Below are 19,856 nucleotides of genomic sequence, written 5' to 3'. Positions count from 1 at the left end.
CATCATATTTATGAGCTAATTTTGAGATCTGTTTTTTAAATAAAAATACCAGAAGTTACATCAAGCCCAGCCATTCCATTATTTAAAAATTTTCAAAAACAATGGCATAAATTAGATATTAACAAATATAACATTGGAATTGAAGATCAGGCATGTGGTGCTGCTTTAGAAAATGTGAAAGAAGATATTCTGAATTTTGTTAAAAGTAAATTAGAAACTAAACGTCCTCGTGGAGATTATCGTGAATTTTTGGAGTTAATATTTATTTTTATTGGCGGTAATTTGGAAAATAAAATTAAAATGCATCCTCCCGGAGCCATGCATCAAGCCCTGTGGATAGGCACGAGCAATTTATTGTTTAAAAATATTTTTGTTTAGAAGCCAATACAATATTTCCGACTTAACAAAAAAAGCAATCGGTGAAATTTGTGTTTTTATTATTAAATTTTACATCAAAGCTTGGTTTACTTGTCCATTACAATAAGTTCCCAAATCAAGACTTACAATTTATAAAAGATATGAAATTATATGAAGTATTTGATAGAGAAATATCTAGAGTATCAATTCAAAAATTATGCAACCATTTGTGGTATTTAACTGAAGAGGCTGCTGCATTATCTTTCTTTGATGATTCTATACCACTAGAGGTAAAGCGTCAGATGGTAAAAGCCTTAAAAAAAAAAGCGACAAAATATCCAGCCAAACGATTGATAATTAAACCAAACCAAATAGATGATAAATTTATTGGTAAGTAAATAAACATTAAGTTTAAAAAATATATTGAATACGTTTAATAATTCATAAAATAAAAAATAAGCAATTAATTATATTTAATATTATAATTTTTATAGATAAAAATATTGACACATTTATAACAGAAGAAAGCTTAAAACTATTTTCCCGATTGACATTGATAACATTGATAACGGATTCTTAAAACATGATCCGACTTCCTGGGAATCTAGTGAAAGTTACATAAATGGTAAAAAAATTATTAATTCATTAAAAATAGTTAACGGTACTACAGAGAGAGCCGTTAAGTTGATGGAAGAATACAATTCTACACTCACATTAGATGAAGAACAAAAACAATTTATACTAAAATGTGTACAAGAACATCGGAAAATTTATCCAGATTGTAAAAAAAGCACCTTACAACAACACACACAAATGCATACACTTGCTCGCCGGCTTCTTGTGCAGCCCTCTCGCACAGTTAGATAATAGGTCAATTCACTCTAATATCAAAATTAAAAGCACACTATTGAAATTGGTAAACGAAAATTCACCATGTCGTAAGTGTGCAAGACGAAGACAACACATGTGGGTGTAACGTACTCTTAATCAGAGACGATAAAAGTCAAATGTTTTCATCTTATATACATAATTTTTTCAGAAAATGTTTATACTTCAAAAAAGCATTCATTTTAATATGAACATTAACATTTTTTGACGAATGAGCGGTTTCAGCAAGTAAAAGATTTATTTGGGTACACCAATTATGTAACATAAGATAGTATTATTTTACCAATCAAATCAATGATCCCCTGAATTAGTAGAACATTGTATTTAGACATTTTAAATTATATTTACCACCAAGATATTAGTCTCTACTTAATGTAAGTTGATGATTAATAAGTACGTACAGATTCTGTACAAATTTGGGGCGATCAAAACGGAATATTTTTAAGAAAAGTCGTGTTGAGCATTTTATAATGTAGCCAACTATGAAACTTATTATTTGTTTTCCAATTGAATTACAACTAAATTTTACATTCAATTGTCTATCGGACACATGATTTACTATATTATCTATCACGACGTTTTGACTAATTTAAATATTAGTAAAAGTTTTAAATACTCTGCAAATAAATTAGATCCAAAATATTTTTTATAGTTATTCTTGTTGAATGACTTAGCATTCGATTATTTAATAATAACGTCTTCTATACTGAAGAAAATATCATATATTTAGGATCCGTCTGAAATCCTGTTGAATTCAAATAGGTTAGAGTCAATGTAACATGATTTACAGTGTATTTTGGAATTTGAAATTAAATCTTCAGCTAAATAAAATATAAATAGAGAAGTTTCTTTTTTAATTATCATAAATGATTTTTTTTATAAATTAAGTAAATAATGAATCATCAATTTGTAGTGTTTTAAATTTAAGGTCATTTTCCAATGGGATAATGGGCGTTAAGCACTGACTGCGGACTAAGATATAATGAACTGGACAAGACACCCATATTACCAGGCCGCCAAATGTTTAGTAGAGTCTTGTTAGGTGGCGGGGGGGGGGGAGCAATTATGTATCTAGCGCTACCTATATTATTCGTTATTTTTACCTTCTTGTTTTGAAGTGATAATTACAACAATTTCGATGTCACAATTATTGTAGTACCATTTATGGTGATACAATTATTATTACAATAACGTTATAGGTGTTATATAATAATTCATAGTTTAAAAATTAATTGCAAAGCAAAACAGACAAATTTAAATTTAACATACGAGTTTACTTATTTATGATCTATAGTGCCTATTTAATATGTTCTCCAATTGATACCGAATAATTTGTATGCCACAATAATTGTTAATTAACACTGAAGACAACGTTGTTGATACAGATTGTCCAATTCCGTTGTTTTAATTATTTATTCTTATTTTTAGTAATAACTTAATATTATCCTCAATGAAATAACCCACACTGTTATATTATAATAACATTTGTCGTTATATTATTCTTATATGTGAACATTTTGAGTTTTTCAATTTTAACCGTACAACTATTATAATCATTATAATATTTTCGTATTGTTTCTAAATGTTATTCGTCAAAATTATGATATAAAAATCATGTTTCATAGTTTAAATGAAATCTCAAAAAGGTTTATAATAAGCAGGTAAATTGATATTGTCATTTTAAAAACAATGGTATAAAAATCATGTCAGATACCTAGGTACTTTAAACGGTGTATCAGTTAGGCTTTTGTACCCATATGATAGTTTATCATAAGCAGGTAAAATGGTATTGTTACTTTAACGGACAATATTTCAAAACTAGAAAATTAATATTTAAAATGTTGTTACGAATACCTTTTAAGAGATGCGGAGAATCATAAAAGTGAACAACCTTGATTCGTTCTACACCACAATCGATTTCATAAAACTTGTCAGTGTAATATTCATTTTGGCGCAAATAGAACGCTTTTGTTTCATTGATTAGTACATTAATAGCAGCTGTGTTTGTAGTACCTTGATCACATAAAGTTGGTACCAGCAACTCGAAGGCCATTCGAATGCACTGCCTTTTAGTAGGTACCTTTAGTTTTAATTTGATTCGCCAAGTCGTATCGTTTTGTTGAGCTTTCACAAAAAGTACGTACATGAAATAGGTTGTTTGAATTTTTTTTCGTTATACCTTTTTTATCATCAATACCAAGCTATAATCATCAAAACGTTGGATACGGTCTAATCCATTATCCTCGAATCCAACAGTGCAGCCAACGTTGTCATCGTACTATAACTGTGGTCCTAGGCCCACTTCATCAAATACAATATTTTTTTTTTCTTTGAAAGATTTTACATTCTCTGTTAAAACATTGAAAAGAGGTTTGTCTAATCCGATGCTTATGGAAACTTGGGATATAGCAATGTTGATGCGGTCTTGCGTGGCGATAATATAAAAAGAATTTATTGTTTTTTGGGAAAAGTCAAGAATACCAAAAAAATTAGATTGTCATATGTAAACTAAAAATAAAAAAACAAAAAGACAAATAAATTAATTTAAAAAATCTTTAGATGACATTTTTGACATTGTTGATGCTGTTGCTTTATATCTTGTGTCAGTTTTGGAAGACAAACAATTTTTAATGGCCCATTGATAGAAAAGTAAACGGGGTGGTATATGATTTCAATTGACAAAAAAATTGTGTACAACATAAAAACGTACAGCACTTAGAAAATAAAAGTAAGAAACTAGGTAAAAAAACAAAGTGTGAAAAGTTGTCGAATTCAAATTTTTTAGAAGAACTAAATACATACAAGTGAAACTGAAATAAGTTCTAGGGCCCGCACTATTATGACTTTTTGTCTCCCCAGAGAGCTAGTAGTACCATCGCACGCCGTCTATGTTATTTTAATGATATAAAAATACTACTCAAATAAAATTTCTCGGGTACGCACTAAGTACAATAAATTGTAAGCATATTCCGGCCTGTGTAATAATTGAATAGTAGAGCTGATGAAAATGCTCCACAAGTTGGCCATTATCACTGATTATAGGCGACATTTAATGTACGATGAATTGTAGTAAATAACATTATAATATCATAAAAAATGTTAAACTTTTATTTGTGTAAATTAAAATGTGGTTTACGTCAGACAATTATTCATATCTAAATAACCTCATTTAGTACCCAAATGTTTGGCTTGCCGAGAGATAATTATACAAATTATACCATTTAAATGAGACATTATTAGAATTAATGTAAATATATTATATTACATATATTATTATTATTATTATTATTATCAATGCCAAGTATAATTATTATTCAAAAGGTAAACCGTAGAAATTTGGTATATGCTCCGGACGAATGCGTTTAGTATCACACTTTGGTTTTTGGCATGGTGTTTCTGTAAAATAAACGAATAATAATAGTCAAATTAGGTATGTTCACAATTTAACAATAAAACTCAATATTATAAATCAAGTTGGGGCACATACCGTGCAATTGTAAACATCAAATAAATGGCCACATGTAGATTTTATTATATCGATTAGAATGAGAAAACATTAATTAGCATTATTTATTTTATAAGATATCAACGTTTGTCAGTTATACCGGATAGATTTTTCGAAAAATGTAAACTTATTAAAATATAGTAAAATAACCGTGTACATTTGGTATTAAACAAGTACAATGAGTTCTACTAAATAATATGGATCAATGGTTTATAAAATTAGCCGTTTATTGGAGTGTTCTAATCTTATATAACTTTATAAACCCGATTTCATTTTCGAACTAAACACTAATCGGTGTATGTGTCGTGCGCAAACAGTTGGAGATGTGTAGAATAAAATGTGCACAAAATACGGTTTCAGTTTCAGGCTGATATGAAAAATTACAAGACATTCACAATTCTAATCTAAAATTGATAGTTTTTTTTCCCCGTTTTAAAATATGTATTCTTAATGATATTTTAATCACCCATACGTATAAATGTATAAAGATAAAGGTATTTGTGGAATGCTACCGATTAATAGAATCAAAACGACCTACCTGTTCCAATGTGATCACATTATCGGAACTCACTGTAAAATGAAAATTAAGACGGATTTTGCAATTTGGTTAGAGAAATATTTTATTTATACACCGACAGACTAAACACAAAACATTTACCTAATTAATATTATTTTCTATCTTGTCTACATTCATGTATCAATGTAACCAAGTTTAACATTTATCCATTTCATGTGTTAATGGAAACGATATTTACCAATAACTGTGACTTCAGCTGTACCAATTGTGTTCCGAGCTTTACATGTGTACTTTCCGTATCGATCATAATCAATTTCGTTAAAATTTAAAGACGAAAAGGTAAGCTGGTGTTCAGTGGTCTTTTCCATAATTCTGAATCTTAAAAATAACCCACATTAAATGTCGACGTAACAATACAAACGTTTTCAAAGTACCTAGTCAAACGGTTTAGTATACCTTTTGTTGTTATCGCCGATTAGTATAACTCCATTATATAGCCAATCAATTTTCGGAGCTGGATAAGCTTCTACAAGACATTGGACATCCATGTCTTGCTTCAAAGGATCACTGTGAGTATACATAATTTTCGAAGCCGTTATGACTGGGGCAAATTCTACACGAAAGTCGACAATGTGCCGTACACCTTCGCCAACACTATTCACCGCATCGCAGAGATAAATTCCACGGTCATCTTTTGTTACGTTACGAAAGTGTAAGACATTACCTCTGGAAAAACGAAATTTTTATTTATTTACGTAAATAATTAATCTGTATATTCAATTAAAAAAAATTTCGCTTATCCTTCTCCGTTGAGATACCTATAAAACTGTCCTCCCGTAGTTAAAATTCCATTATATTGTCGACTCCAGGAAACCCTTGGTTCAGGAAATCCGTCAGCATAACATTCTAGTCTCGACGGTAGACCTTCTCTCGCGATCATTATGGTGGAAGACGAAGACAATTTTAAAATGACCGGAGACCGATTGACTTCTAACTGAACATCTGCAGATGTATTGGTGTCGCCGTCGACATCATCACACATCACTACACAGCGATATAAAGCTACATCGTTATTATGTATATTCGTAATCTGGAAAATAAATCATTTCCAAAATTCGTTAGAAAAAAATAAATCATGTCGATAGCGCTAGGTTTAAAAATATATATATATATATATCTAACTACGTACCTTAAATGTTCGACTACTGCTTTCGGTTCCAATGAAAACTCCTAATGAAAATCTTGAATCTCTAACAATAAGATTATTACCAATTGATAGAACAACAGTTTTAGTAGGATCTTCTTTCTCAAATTTAAGCCATGCGACAGGAAATCTGCTAGCATTGAAAACTGAACAATTCATTTCTATAGTTCCACCGATATCTTTTACAGCTGTTTGTGTACTCTGGGGATGGGCTAAAATTTAAATTTAAATTTTAGAATTTATTATTTGATTTTCAACATCATTATTTATAATATATTTTAATAACTAAGCTATACCCATTATAATGTATTAAATAGGCATAATAAAGTTTAAAAGCATTGTTACATACATTTAATGTTGAAAATCAAACACGTTATGACACGTACGTATGTTGATTATTTTGTATTCCATAAGTATGATTTCCAAGTAGAAATTCAAACATAAATTTGTTAAAAAGTAACGTCTTTGTAACTAATTACATTACACAGTAACAAATAAACAATAAAAACTTATTCGTTTTGTATTTAAGTAACGATAAAGTACCTAATCTATAATATTTTATTTTGTAAGTTTTTGTACGTACGGCAGTCACTAGGTATTGTAAAATTATTCAACTGAAAACAGACATTCACTCTAATTAGTCTTAAAATTACCTAGTTGATAAATAGTCGTAAGATAACAAACGATGAGCTTAAAGTAATTCCCCCGAGATACTGTCATAGAAATGAAATGCTTGTTTTTAAAATAGTTAACCGTACATAAACGGGTAAGATTCATGTGCAGTAAACTGCACATTAAATAATATTACTTTCAAGCTATACAAATTATAAAAAGCGAAGTTTCTTTTTTATTTATCATAAATGGTTTATTTTCTATAAATTAAGTAAATAATGATTCATCGATTAAACGTGTTTGAAATTTTAGGTGTTCAAATTCGCAGCCACCGGTTATACTGGTTACCTTAATAATATTAATCATAAACATTAAAACATTGGTTTTCACACCGGTGTTATGTACAACAGTATATAAAATCAAGGCCACTTGGATACTATGAGTGCAAATTAATGTACCTAAAGAATGCCGGGCTCAATTTACTAAGCCTATTCTTCACTGAATACGCAAATTGCGATCGACCAACGCGAATAGTTATTTCAACATAATGGATACCTAAGATTTGATTTTCAGATATAAAATAATTTAATTGATTACAAATCAGACAATTTCAGTAGAACAATTTTTCAAGTGACACATTCCACAATAAGCTTCTTCTTTTTTTTTTAACAAATAGCCGTTTCCAATAGTTGGCATAATAATTAATGACGCATTTTGTACCTAATCATTGATCGAGTGCGAAGTTTTTACTTCTGAAGTCGTCCGTAACTTAGAAGATATGAATTAATTAGAAAAAACCCGATAAAGCACATTAAATGATAATATTATTGTTTATTGTTATATTGTTACTTGCGAACCTTACGATCATTATTATTCTCGGTTATCTTAAACAAAATAATTACATATAAATCAATTATCATTTACCTATCTACCAACCTACAAGGAAATCAATAGTTTTATAATATTTTAACACTACCCGTTAAATTTCTTATATCTAATATACCAACTTACGCAGTACCCAGCTACGTCTTTAAAAATACAGCAACAAATTTTTCACACCCGTACAGATAAACATGTGGTAATTTTGGTTTATGATTAATATATTTTACATTTATACTAACTATTCAGACGTACTCACCGTGGTGGATGAATATAACGACGAAGAAAACTCCGTAAACAGTCTTCATCTCGTGTCCTTTACGTGAACCGGTGGGCGGAGAAGAGAACAATAAACTGTTATTCGAATGAACGAGATAAAATTTTGAAAAAAGATTCGAAAGTAGTCTTGCGCGGTTATGCCAAATCACTGTTGCAAAGCTACAAGAATTTCGATGGGTTAATGGGCGTTAAGCACTGACTGCGGACTAAGATATAATGAACTGGACAAGACACCCATATTACCAGGCCGCCAAATGTTTAGTAGAGTCTTGTTAGGTGGCGGGGGGGGGAGCAATTATGTATCTAGCGCTACCTATATTATTCGTTATTTTTACCTTCTTGTTTTGAAGTGATAATTACAACAATTTCGATGTCACAATTATTGTAGTACCATTTATGGTGATACAATTATTATTACAATAACGTTATAGGTGTTATATAATAATTCATAGTTTAAAAATTAATTGCAAAGCAAAACAGACAAATTTAAATTTAACATACGAGTTTACTTATTTATGATCTATAGTGCCTATTTAATATGTTCTCCAATTGATACCGAATAATTTGTATGCCACAATAATTGTTAATTAACACTGAAGACAACGTTGTTGATACAGATTGTCCAATTCCGTTGTTTTAATTATTTATTCTTATTTTTAGTAATAACTTAATATTATCCTCAATGAAATAACCCACACTGTTATATTATAATAACATTTGTCGTTATATTATTCTTATATGTGAACATTTTGAGTTTTTCAATTTTAACCGTACAACTATTATAATCATTATAATATTTTCGTATTGTTTCTAAATGTTATTCGTCAAAGTTATGATATAAAAATCATGTTTCATAGTTTAAATGAAATCTCAAAAAGGTTTATAATAAACAGGTAAATTGATATTGTCATTTTAAAAACAATGGTATAAAAATCATGTCAGATACCTAGGTACTTTAAACGGTGTATCAGTTAGGCTTTTGTACCCATATGATAGTTTATCATAAGCAGGTAAAATGGTATTGTTACTTTAACGGACAATATTTCAAAACTAGAAAATTAATATTTAAAATGTTGTTACGAATACCTTTTAAGAGATGCGGAGAATCATAAAAGTGAACAACCTTGATTCGTTCTACACCACAATCGATTTCATAAAACTTGTCAGTGTAATATTCATTTTGGCGCAAATAGAACGCTTTTGTTTCATTGATTAGTACATTAATAGCAGCTGTGTTTGTAGTACCTTGATCACATAAAGTTGGTACCAGCAACTCGAAGGCCATTCGAATGCACTGCCTTTTAGTAGGTACCTTTAGTTTTAATTTGATTCGCCAAGTCGTATCGTTTTGTTGAGCTTTCACAAAAAGTACGTACATGAAATAGGTTGTTTGAATTTTTTTTCGTTATACCTTTTTATCATCAATACCAAGCTATAATCATCAAAACGTTGGATACGGTCTAATCCATTATCCTCGAATCCAACAGTGCAGCCAACGTTGTCATCGTACTATAACTGTGGTCCTAGGCCCACTTCATCAAATACAATATTTTTTTTTTCTTTGAAAGATTTTACATTCTCTGTTAAAACATTGAAAAGAGGTTTGTCTAATCCGATGCTTATGGAAACTTGGGATATAGCAATGTTGATGCGGTCTTGCGTGGCGATAATATAAAAAGAATTTATTGTTTTTTGGGAAAAGTCAAGAATACCAAAAAAATTAGATTGTCATATGTAAACTAAAAATAAAAAAACAAAAAGACAAATAAATTAATTTAAAAAATCTTTAGATGACATTTTTGACATTGTTGATGCTGTTGCTTTATATCTTGTGTCAGTTTTGGAAGACAAACAATTTTTAATGGCCCATTGATAGAAAAGTAAACGGGGTGGTATATGATTTCAATTGACAAAAAAATTGTGTACAACATAAAAACGTACAGCACTTAGAAAATAAAAGTAAGAAACTAGGTAAAAAAACAAAGTGTGAAAAGTTGTCGAATTCAAATTTTTTAGAAGAACTAAATACATACAAGTGAAACTGAAATAAGTTCTAGGGCCCGCACTATTATGACTTTTTGTCTCCCCAGAGAGCTAGTAGTACCATCGCACGCCGTCTATGTTATTTTAATGATATAAAAATACTACTCAAATAAAATTTCTCGGGTACGCACTAAGTACAATAAATTGTAAGCATATTCCGGCCTGTGTAATAATTGAATAGTAGAGCTGATGAAAATGCTCCACAAGTTGGCCATTATCACTGATTATAGGCGACATTTAATGTACGATGAATTGTAGTAAATAACATTATAATATCATAAAAAATGTTAAACTTTTATTTGTGTAAATTAAAATGTGGTTTACGTCAGACAATTATTCATATCTAAATAACCTCATTTAGTACCCAAATGTTTGGCTTGCCGAGAGATAATTATACAAATTATACCATTTAAATGAGACATTATTAGAATTAATGTAAATATATTATATTACATATATTATTATTATTATTATTATTATCAATGCCAAGTATAATTATTATTCAAAAGGTAAACCGTAGAAATTTGGTATATGCTCCGGACGAATGCGTTTAGTATCACACTTTGGTTTTTGGCATGGTGTTTCTGTAAAATAAACGAATAATAATAGTCAAATTAGGTATGTTCACAATTTAACAATAAAACTCAATATTATAAATCAAGTTGGGGCACATACCGTGCAATTGTAAACATCAAATAAATGGCCACATGTAGATTTTATTATATCGATTAGAATGAGAAAACATTAATTAGCATTATTTATTTTATAAGATATCAACGTTTGTCAGTTATACCGGATAGATTTTTCGAAAAATGTAAACTTATTAAAATATAGTAAAATAACCGTGTACATTTGGTATTAAACAAGTACAATGAGTTCTACTAAATAATATGGATCAATGGTTTATAAAATTAGCCGTTTATTGGAGTGTTCTAATCTTATATAACTTTATAAACCCGATTTCATTTTCGAACTAAACACTAATCGGTGTATGTGTCGTGCGCAAACAGTTGGAGATGTGTAGAATAAAATGTGCACAAAATACGGTTTCAGTTTCAGGCTGATATGAAAAATTACAAGACATTCACAATTCTAATCTAAAATTGATAGTTTTTTTTCCCCGTTTTAAAATATGTATTCTTAATGATATTTTAATCACCCATACGTATAAATGTATAAAGATAAAGGTATTTGTGGAATGCTACCGATTAATAGAATCAAAACGACCTACCTGTTCCAATGTGATCACATTATCGGAACTCACTGTAAAATGAAAATTAAGACGGATTTTGCAATTTGGTTAGAGAAATATTTTATTTATACACCGACAGACTAAACACAAAACATTTACCTAATTAATATTATTTTCTATCTTGTCTACATTCATGTATCAATGTAACCAAGTTTAACATTTATCCATTTCATGTGTTAATGGAAACGATATTTACCAATAACTGTGACTTCAGCTGTACCAATTGTGTTCCGAGCTTTACATGTGTACTTTCCGTATCGATCATAATCAATTTCGTTAAAATTTAAAGACGAAAAGGTAAGCTGGTGTTCAGTGGTCTTTTCCATAATTCTGAATCTTAAAAATAACCCACATTAAATGTCGACGTAACAATACAAACGTTTTCAAAGTACCTAGTCAAACGGTTTAGTATACCTTTTGTTGTTATCGCCGATTAGTATAACTCCATTATATAGCCAATCAATTTTCGGAGCTGGATAAGCTTCTACAAGACATTGGACATCCATGTCTTGCTTCAAAGGATCACTGTGAGTATACATAATTTTCGAAGCCGTTATGACTGGGGCAAATTCTACACGAAAGTCGACAATGTGCCGTACACCTTCGCCAACACTATTCACCGCATCGCAGAGATAAATTCCACGGTCATCTTTTGTTACGTTACGAAAGTGTAAGACATTACCTCTGGAAAAACGAAATTTTTATTTATTTACGTAAATAATTAATCTGTATATTCAATTAAAAAAAATTTCGCTTATCCTTCTCCGTTGAGATACCTATAAAACTGTCCTCCCGTAGTTAAAATTCCATTATATTGTCGACTCCAGGAAACCCTTGGTTCAGGAAATCCGTCAGCATAACATTCTAGTCTCGACGGTAGACCTTCTCTCGCGATCATTATGGTGGAAGACGAAGACAATTTTAAAATGACCGGAGACCGATTGACTTCTAACTGAACATCTGCAGATGTATTGGTGTCGCCGTCGACATCATCACACATCACTACACAGCGATATAAAGCTACATCGTTATTATGTATATTCGTAATCTGGAAAATAAATCATTTCCAAAATTCGTTAGAAAAAATAAATCATGTCGATAGCGCTAGGTTTAAAAATATATATATATATATATCTAACTACGTACCTTAAATGTTCGACTACTGCTTTCGGTTCCAATGAAAACTCCTAATGAAAATCTTGAATCTCTAACAATAAGATTATTACCAATTGATAGAACAACAGTTTTAGTAGGATCTTCTTTCTCAAATTTAAGCCATGCGACAGGAAATCTGCTAGCATTGAAAACTGAACAATTCATTTCTATAGTTCCACCGATATCTTTTACAGCTGTTTGTGTACTCTGGGGATGGGCTAAAATTTAAATTTAAATTTTAGAATTTATTATTTGATTTTCAACATCATTATTTATAATATATTTTAATAACTAAGCTATACCCATTATAATGTATTAAATAGGCATAATAAAGTTTAAAAGCATTGTTACATACATTTAATGTTGAAAATCAAACACGTTATGACACGTACGTATGTTGATTATTTTGTATTCCATAAGTATGATTTCCAAGTAGAAATTCAAACATAAATTTGTTAAAAAGTAACGTCTTTGTAACTAATTACATTACACAGTAACAAATAAACAATAAAAACTTATTCGTTTTGTATTTAAGTAACGATAAAGTACCTAATCTATAATATTTTATTTTGTAAGTTTTTGTACGTACGGCAGTCACTAGGTATTGTAAAATTATTCAACTGAAAACAGACATTCACTCTAATTAGTCTTAAAATTACCTAGTTGATAAATAGTCGTAAGATAACAAACGATGAGCTTAAAGTAATTCCCCCGAGATACTGTCATAGAAATGAAATGCTTGTTTTTAAAATAGTTAACCGTACATAAACGGGTAAGATTCATGTGCAGTAAACTGCACATTAAATAATATTACTTTCAAGCTATACAAATTATAAAAAGCGAAGTTTCTTTTTTATTTATCATAAATGGTTTATTTTCTATAAATTAAGTAAATAATGATTCATCGATTAAACGTGTTTGAAATTTTAGGTGTTCAAATTCGCAGCCACCGGTTATACTGGTTACCTTAATAATATTAATCATAAACATTAAAACATTGGTTTTCACACCGGTGTTATGTACAACAGTATATAAAATCAAGGCCACTTGGATACTATGAGTGCAAATTAATGTACCTAAAGAATGCCGGGCTCAATTTACTAAGCCTATTCTTCACTGAATACGCAAATTGCGATCGACCAACGCGAATAGTTATTTCAACATAATGGATACCTAAGATTTGATTTTCAGATATAAAATAATTTAATTGATTACAAATCAGACAATTTCAGTAGAACAATTTTTCAAGTGACACATTCCACAATAAGCTTCTTCTTTTTTTTTTAACAAATAGCCGTTTCCAATAGTTGGCATAATAATTAATGACGCATTTTGTACCTAATCATTGATCGAGTGCGAAGTTTTTACTTCTGAAGTCGTCCGTAACTTAGAAGATATGAATTAATTAGAAAAAACCCGATAAAGCACATTAAATGATAATATTATTGTTTATTGTTATATTGTTACTTGCGAACCTTACGATCATTATTATTCTCGGTTATCTTAAACAAAATAATTACATATAAATCAATTATCATTTACCTATCTACCAACCTACAAGGAAATCAATAGTTTTATAATATTTTAACACTACCCGTTAAATTTCTTATATCTAATATACCAACTTACGCAGTACCCAGCTACGTCTTTAAAAATACAGCAACAAATTTTTCACACCCGTACAGATAAACATGTGGTAATTTTGGTTTATGATTAATATATTTTACATTTATACTAACTATTCAGACGTACTCACCGTGGTGGATGAATATAACGACGAAGAAAACTCCGTAAACAGTCTTCATCTCGTGTCCTTTACGTGAACCGGTGGGCGGAGAAGAGAACAATAAACTGTTATTCGAATGAACGAGATAAAATTTTGAAAAAAGATTCGAAAGTAGTCTTGCGCGGTTATGCCAAATCACTGTTGCAAAGCTACAAGAATTTCGATGGGTTAATGGGCGTTAAGCACTGACTGCGGACTAAGATATAATGAACTGGACAAGACACCCATATTACCAGGCCGCCAAATGTTTAGTAGAGTCTTGTTAGGTGGCGGGGGGGGGGAGCAATTATGTATCTAGCGCTACCTATATTATTCGTTATTTTTACCTTCTTGTTTTGAAGTGATAATTACAACAATTTCGATGTCACAATTATTGTAGTACCATTTATGGTGATACAATTATTATTACAATAACGTTATAGGTGTTATATAATAATTCATAGTTTAAAAATTAATTGCAAAGCAAAACAGACAAATTTAAATTTAACATACGAGTTTACTTATTTATGATCTATAGTGCCTATTTAATATGTTCTCCAATTGATACCGAATAATTTGTATGCCACAATAATTGTTAATTAACACTGAAGACAACGTTGTTGATACAGATTGTCCAATTCCGTTGTTTTAATTATTTATTCTTATTTTTAGTAATAACTTAATATTATCCTCAATGAAATAACCCACACTGTTATATTATAATAACATTTGTCGTTATATTATTCTTATATGTGAACATTTTGAGTTTTTCAATTTTAACCGTACAACTATTATAATCATTATAATATTTTCGTATTGTTTCTAAATGTTATTCGTCAAATTATGATATAAAAATCATGTTTCATAGTTTAAATGAAATCTCAAAAAGGTTTATAATAAACAGGTAAATTGATATTGTCATTTTAAAAACAATGGTATAAAAATCATGTCAGATACCTAGGTACTTTAAACGGTGTATCAGTTAGGCTTTTGTACCCATATGATAGTTTATCATAAGCAGGTAAAATGGTATTGTTACTTTAACGGACAATATTTCAAAACTAGAAAATTAATATTTAAAATGTTGTTACGAATACCTTTTAAGAGATGCGGAGAATCATAAAAGTGAACAACCTTGATTCGTTCTACACCACAATCGATTTCATAAAACTTGTCAGTGTAATATTCATTTTGGCGCAAATAGAACGCTTTTGTTTCATTGATTAGTACATTAATAGCAGCTGTGTTTGTAGTACCTTGATCACATAAAGTTGGTACCAGCAACTCGAAGGCCATTCGAATGCACTGCCTTTTAGTAGGTACCTTTAGTTTTAATTTGATTCGCCAAGTCGTATCGTTTTGTTGAGCTTTCACAAAAAGTACGTACATGAAATAGGTTGTTTGAATTTTTTTTCGTTATACCTTTTATCATCAATACCAAGCTATAATCATCAAAACGTTGGATACGGTCTAATCCATTATCCTCGAATCCAACAGTGCAGCCAACGTTGTCATCGTACTATAACTGTGGTCCTAGGCCCACTTCATCAAATACAATATTTTTTTTTTCTTTGAAAGATTTTACATTCTCTGTTAAAACATTGAAAAGAGGTTTGTCTAATCCGATGCTTATGGAAACTTGGGATATAGCAATGTTGATGCGGTCTTGCGTGGCGATAATATAAAAAGAATTTATTGTTTTTTGGGAAAAGTCAAGAATACCAAAAAATTAGATTGTCATATGTAAACTAAAAATAAAAAACAAAAAGACAAATAAATTAATTTAAAAAATCTTTAGATGACATTTTTGACATTGTTGATGCTGTTGCTTTATATCTTGTGTCAGTTTTGGAAGACAAACAATTTTTAATGGCCCATTGATAGAAAAGTAAACGGGGTGGTATATGATTTCAATTGACAAAAAAATTGTGTACAACATAAAAACGTACAGCACTTAGAAAATAAAAGTAAGAAACTAGGTAAAAAAACAAAGTGTGAAAAGTTGTCGAATTCAAATTTTTTAGAAGAACTAAATACATACAAGTGAAACTGAAATAAGTTCTAGGGCCCGCACTATTATGACTTTTTGTCTCCCCAGAGAGCTAGTAGTACCATCGCACGCCGTCTATGTTATTTTAATGATATAAAAATACTACTCAAATAAAATTTCTCGGGTACGCACTAAGTACAATAAATTGTAAGCATATTCCGGCCTGTGTAATAATTGAATAGTAGAGCTGATGAAAATGCTCCACAAGTTGGCCATTATCACTGATTATAGGCGACATTTAATGTACGATGAATTGTAGTAAATAACATTATAATATCATAAAAATGTTAAACTTTTATTTGTGTAAATTAAAATGTGGTTTACGTCAGACAATTATTCATATCTAAATAACCTCATTAGTACCCAAATGTTTGGCTTGCCGAGAGATAATTATACAAATTATACCATTTAAATGAGACATTATTAGAATTAATGTAAATATATTATATTACATATATTATTATTATTATTATTATTATCAATGCCAAGTATAATTATTATTCAAAAGGTAAACCGTAGAAATTTGGTATATGCTCCGGACGAATGCGTTTAGTATCACACTTTGGTTTTTGGCATGGTGTTTCTGTAAAATAAACGAATAATAATAGTCAAATTAGGTATGTTCACAATTTAACAATAAAACTCAATATTATAAATCAAGTTGGGGCACATACCGTGCAATTGTAAACATCAAATAAATGGCCACATGTAGATTTTATTATATCGATTAGAATGAGAAAACATTAATTAGCATTATTTATTTTATAAGATATCAACGTTTGTCAGTTATACCGGATAGATTTTTCGAAAAATGTAAACTTATTAAAATATAGTAAAATAACCGTGTACATTTGGTATTAAACAAGTACAATGAGTTCTACTAAATAATATGGATCAATGGTTTATAAAATTAGCCGTTTATTGGAGTGTTCTAATCTTATATAACTTTATAAACCCGATTTCATTTTCGAACTAAACACTAATCGGTGTATGTGTCGTGCGCAAACAGTTGGAGATGTGTAGAATAAAATGTGCACAAAATACGGTTTCAGTTTCAGGCTGATATGAAAAATTACAAGACATTCACAATTCTAATCTAAAATTGATAGTTTTTTTTCCCCGTTTTAAAATATGTATTCTTAATGATATTTTAATCACCCATACGTATAAATGTATAAAGATAAAGGTATTTGTGGAATGCTACCGATTAATAGAATCAAAACGACCTACCTGTTCCAATGTGATCACATTATCGGAACTCACTGTAAAATGAAAATTAAGACGGATTTTGCAATTTGGTTAGAGAAATATTTTATTTATACACCGACAGACTAAACACAAAACATTTACCTAATTAATATTATTTTCTATCTTGTCTACATTCATGTATCAATGTAACCAAGTTTAACATTTATCCATTTCATGTGTTAATGGAAACGATATTTACCAATAACTGTGACTTCAGCTGTACCAATTGTGTTCCGAGCTTTACATGTGTACTTTCCGTATCGATCATAATCAATTTCGTTAAAATTTAAAGACGAAAAGGTAAGCTGGTGTTCAGTGGTCTTTTCCATAATTCTGAATCTTAAAAATAACCCACATTAAATGTCGACGTAACAATACAAACGTTTTCAAAGTACCTAGTCAAACGGTTTAGTATACCTTTTGTTGTTATCGCCGATTAGTATAACTCCATTATATAGCCAATCAATTTTCGGAGCTGGATAAGCTTCTACAAGACATTGGACATCCATGTCTTGCTTCAAAGGATCACTGTGAGTATACATAATTTTCGAAGCCGTTATGACTGGGGCAAATTCTACACGAAAGTCGACAATGTGCCGTACACCTTCGCCAACACTATTCACCGCATCGCAGAGATAAATTCCACGGTCATCTTTTGTTACGTTACGAAAGTGTAAGACATTACCTCTGGAAAAACGAAATTTTTATTTATTTACGTAAATAATTAATCTGTATATTCAATTAAAAAAATTTCGCTTATCCTTCTCCGTTGAGATACCTATAAAACTGTCCTCCCGTAGTTAAAATTCCATTATATTGTCGACTCCAGGAAACCCTTGGTTCAGGAAATCCGTCAGCATAACATTCTAGTCTCGACGGTAGACCTTCTCTCGCGATCATTATGGTGGAAGACGAAGACAATTTTAAAATGACCGGAGACCGATTGACTTCTAACTGAACATCTGCAGATGTATTGGTGTCGCCGTCGACATCATCACACATCACTACACAGCGATATAAAGCTACATCGTTATTATGTATATTCGTAATCTGGAAATAAATCATTTCCAAATTCGTTAGAAAAAAATAAATCATGTCGATAGCGCTAGGTTTAAAAATATATATATATATATATCTAACTACGTACCTTAAATGTTCGACTACTGCTTTCGGTTCCAATGAAAACTCCTAATGAAAATCTTGAATCTCTAACAATAAGATTATTACCAATTGATAGAACAACAGTTTTAGTAGGATCTTCTTTCTCAAATTTAAGCCATGCGACAGGAAATCTGCTAGCATTGAAAACTGAACAATTCATTTCTATAGTTCCACCGATATCTTTTACAGCTGTTTGTGTACTCTGGGGATGGGCTAAAATTTAAATTTAAATTTTAGAATTTATTATTTGATTTTCAACATCATTATTTATAATATATTTTAATAACTAAGCTATACCCATTATAATGTATTAAATAGGCATAATAAAGTTTAAAAGCATTGTTACATACATTTAATGTTGAAAATCAAACACGTTATGACACGTACGTATGTTGATTATTTTGTATTCCATAAGTATGATTCCAAGTAGAAATTCAAACATAAATTTGTTAAAAGTAACGTCTTTTGTAACTAATTAATTACACAGTAACAAATAAACAATAAAAACTTATTCGTTTTGTATTTAAGTAACGATAAAGTACCTAATCTATAATATTTTATTTGTAAGTTTTTGTACGTACGGCAGTCACTAGGTATTGTAAAATTATTCAACTGAAAACAGACATTCACTCTAATTAGTCTTAAAATTACCTAGTTGATAAATAGTCGTAAGATAACAAACGATGAGCTTAAAGTAATTCCCCCGAGATACTGTCATAGAAATGAAATGCTTGTTTTTAAAATAGTTAACCGTACATAAACGGGTAAGATTCATGTGCAGTAAACTGCACATTAAATAATATTACTTTCAAGCTATACAAATTATAAAAAGCGAAGTTTCTTTTTTATTTATCATAAATGGTTTATTTTCTATAAATTAAGTAAATAATGATTCATCGATTAAACGTGTTTTGAAATTTTAGGTGTTCAAATTCGCAGCC

At 29.9% G+C, this 19,856-nt stretch overlaps 3 protein-coding genes and 1 pseudogene across 7 annotated transcripts; 1 reads left to right on the top strand and 3 right to left on the bottom strand.

The window, feature by feature from the left end:
- Positions 1-659: 659 nt before the first annotated feature.
- On the top strand, positions 660-1,224 carry LOC113555973 (annotated as a pseudogene).
- Positions 1,225-4,530: 3,306 nt separating this feature from the next.
- On the bottom strand, positions 4,531-9,410 carry LOC113558831 (lachesin-like). Of its 3 annotated transcripts, none has more exons than XM_026964399.1 (7): positions 9,328-9,410; positions 8,222-8,400; positions 6,457-6,683; positions 6,086-6,357; positions 5,724-5,993; positions 5,506-5,645; positions 4,531-4,641 (listed from the first exon to the last, which is right to left on the bottom strand). In XM_026964399.1, exons 2-7 carry the CDS (start codon positions 8,268-8,270, stop codon positions 4,556-4,558), a joined length of 1,044 nt encoding a protein of 347 aa, XP_026820200.1. In that variant the 5' UTR covers positions 8,271-8,400; positions 9,328-9,410; the 3' UTR covers positions 4,531-4,555. The 3 variants fall into 3 exon arrangements, with proteins under 3 accessions (XP_026820200.1, XP_026820201.1, XP_026820202.1); XM_026964400.1 differs by having other exon boundaries at positions 5,506-5,639; XM_026964401.1 differs by lacking the exons at positions 8,222-8,400; positions 9,328-9,410 and adding an exon at positions 6,821-6,898.
- A 1,347-nt stretch (positions 9,411-10,757) lies between these two features.
- Positions 10,758-15,636, bottom strand: LOC113558857 (lachesin-like). 3 transcript variants are annotated; one of them, XM_026964427.1, is made up of 7 exons: positions 15,554-15,636; positions 14,448-14,626; positions 12,683-12,909; positions 12,313-12,584; positions 11,951-12,220; positions 11,733-11,872; positions 10,758-10,868 (listed from the first exon to the last, which is right to left on the bottom strand). In XM_026964427.1, the coding sequence occupies exons 2-7, from the start codon at positions 14,494-14,496 to the stop codon at positions 10,783-10,785; spliced, it is 1,044 nt and encodes a 347-aa protein (XP_026820228.1). In that variant the 5' UTR covers positions 14,497-14,626; positions 15,554-15,636; the 3' UTR covers positions 10,758-10,782. The 3 variants fall into 3 exon arrangements, with proteins under 3 accessions (XP_026820228.1, XP_026820229.1, XP_026820230.1); XM_026964428.1 differs by having other exon boundaries at positions 11,733-11,866; XM_026964429.1 differs by lacking the exons at positions 14,448-14,626; positions 15,554-15,636 and adding an exon at positions 13,047-13,124.
- Positions 15,637-16,978: 1,342 nt separating this feature from the next.
- On the bottom strand, positions 16,979-19,216 carry LOC113555974 (lachesin-like). Its single transcript, XM_026960637.1, has 6 exons — positions 19,213-19,216; positions 18,902-19,128; positions 18,533-18,804; positions 18,172-18,441; positions 17,954-18,093; positions 16,979-17,089 (listed from the first exon to the last, which is right to left on the bottom strand). The coding sequence occupies exons 1-6, from the start codon at positions 19,214-19,216 to the stop codon at positions 17,004-17,006; spliced, it is 999 nt and encodes a 332-aa protein (XP_026816438.1). The 3' UTR covers positions 16,979-17,003.
- Positions 19,217-19,856: the final 640 nt, after the last annotated feature.

This window comes from Rhopalosiphum maidis, chromosome 3, assembly GCF_003676215.2.
Source record: "Rhopalosiphum maidis isolate BTI-1 chromosome 3, ASM367621v3, whole genome shotgun sequence".
Lineage (NCBI taxonomy): Eukaryota > Metazoa > Arthropoda > Insecta > Hemiptera > Aphididae > Rhopalosiphum > Rhopalosiphum maidis.
Note: the sequence above shows the minus strand (reverse complement) of the source record. Positions and strands in the feature narration are given on the sequence as shown.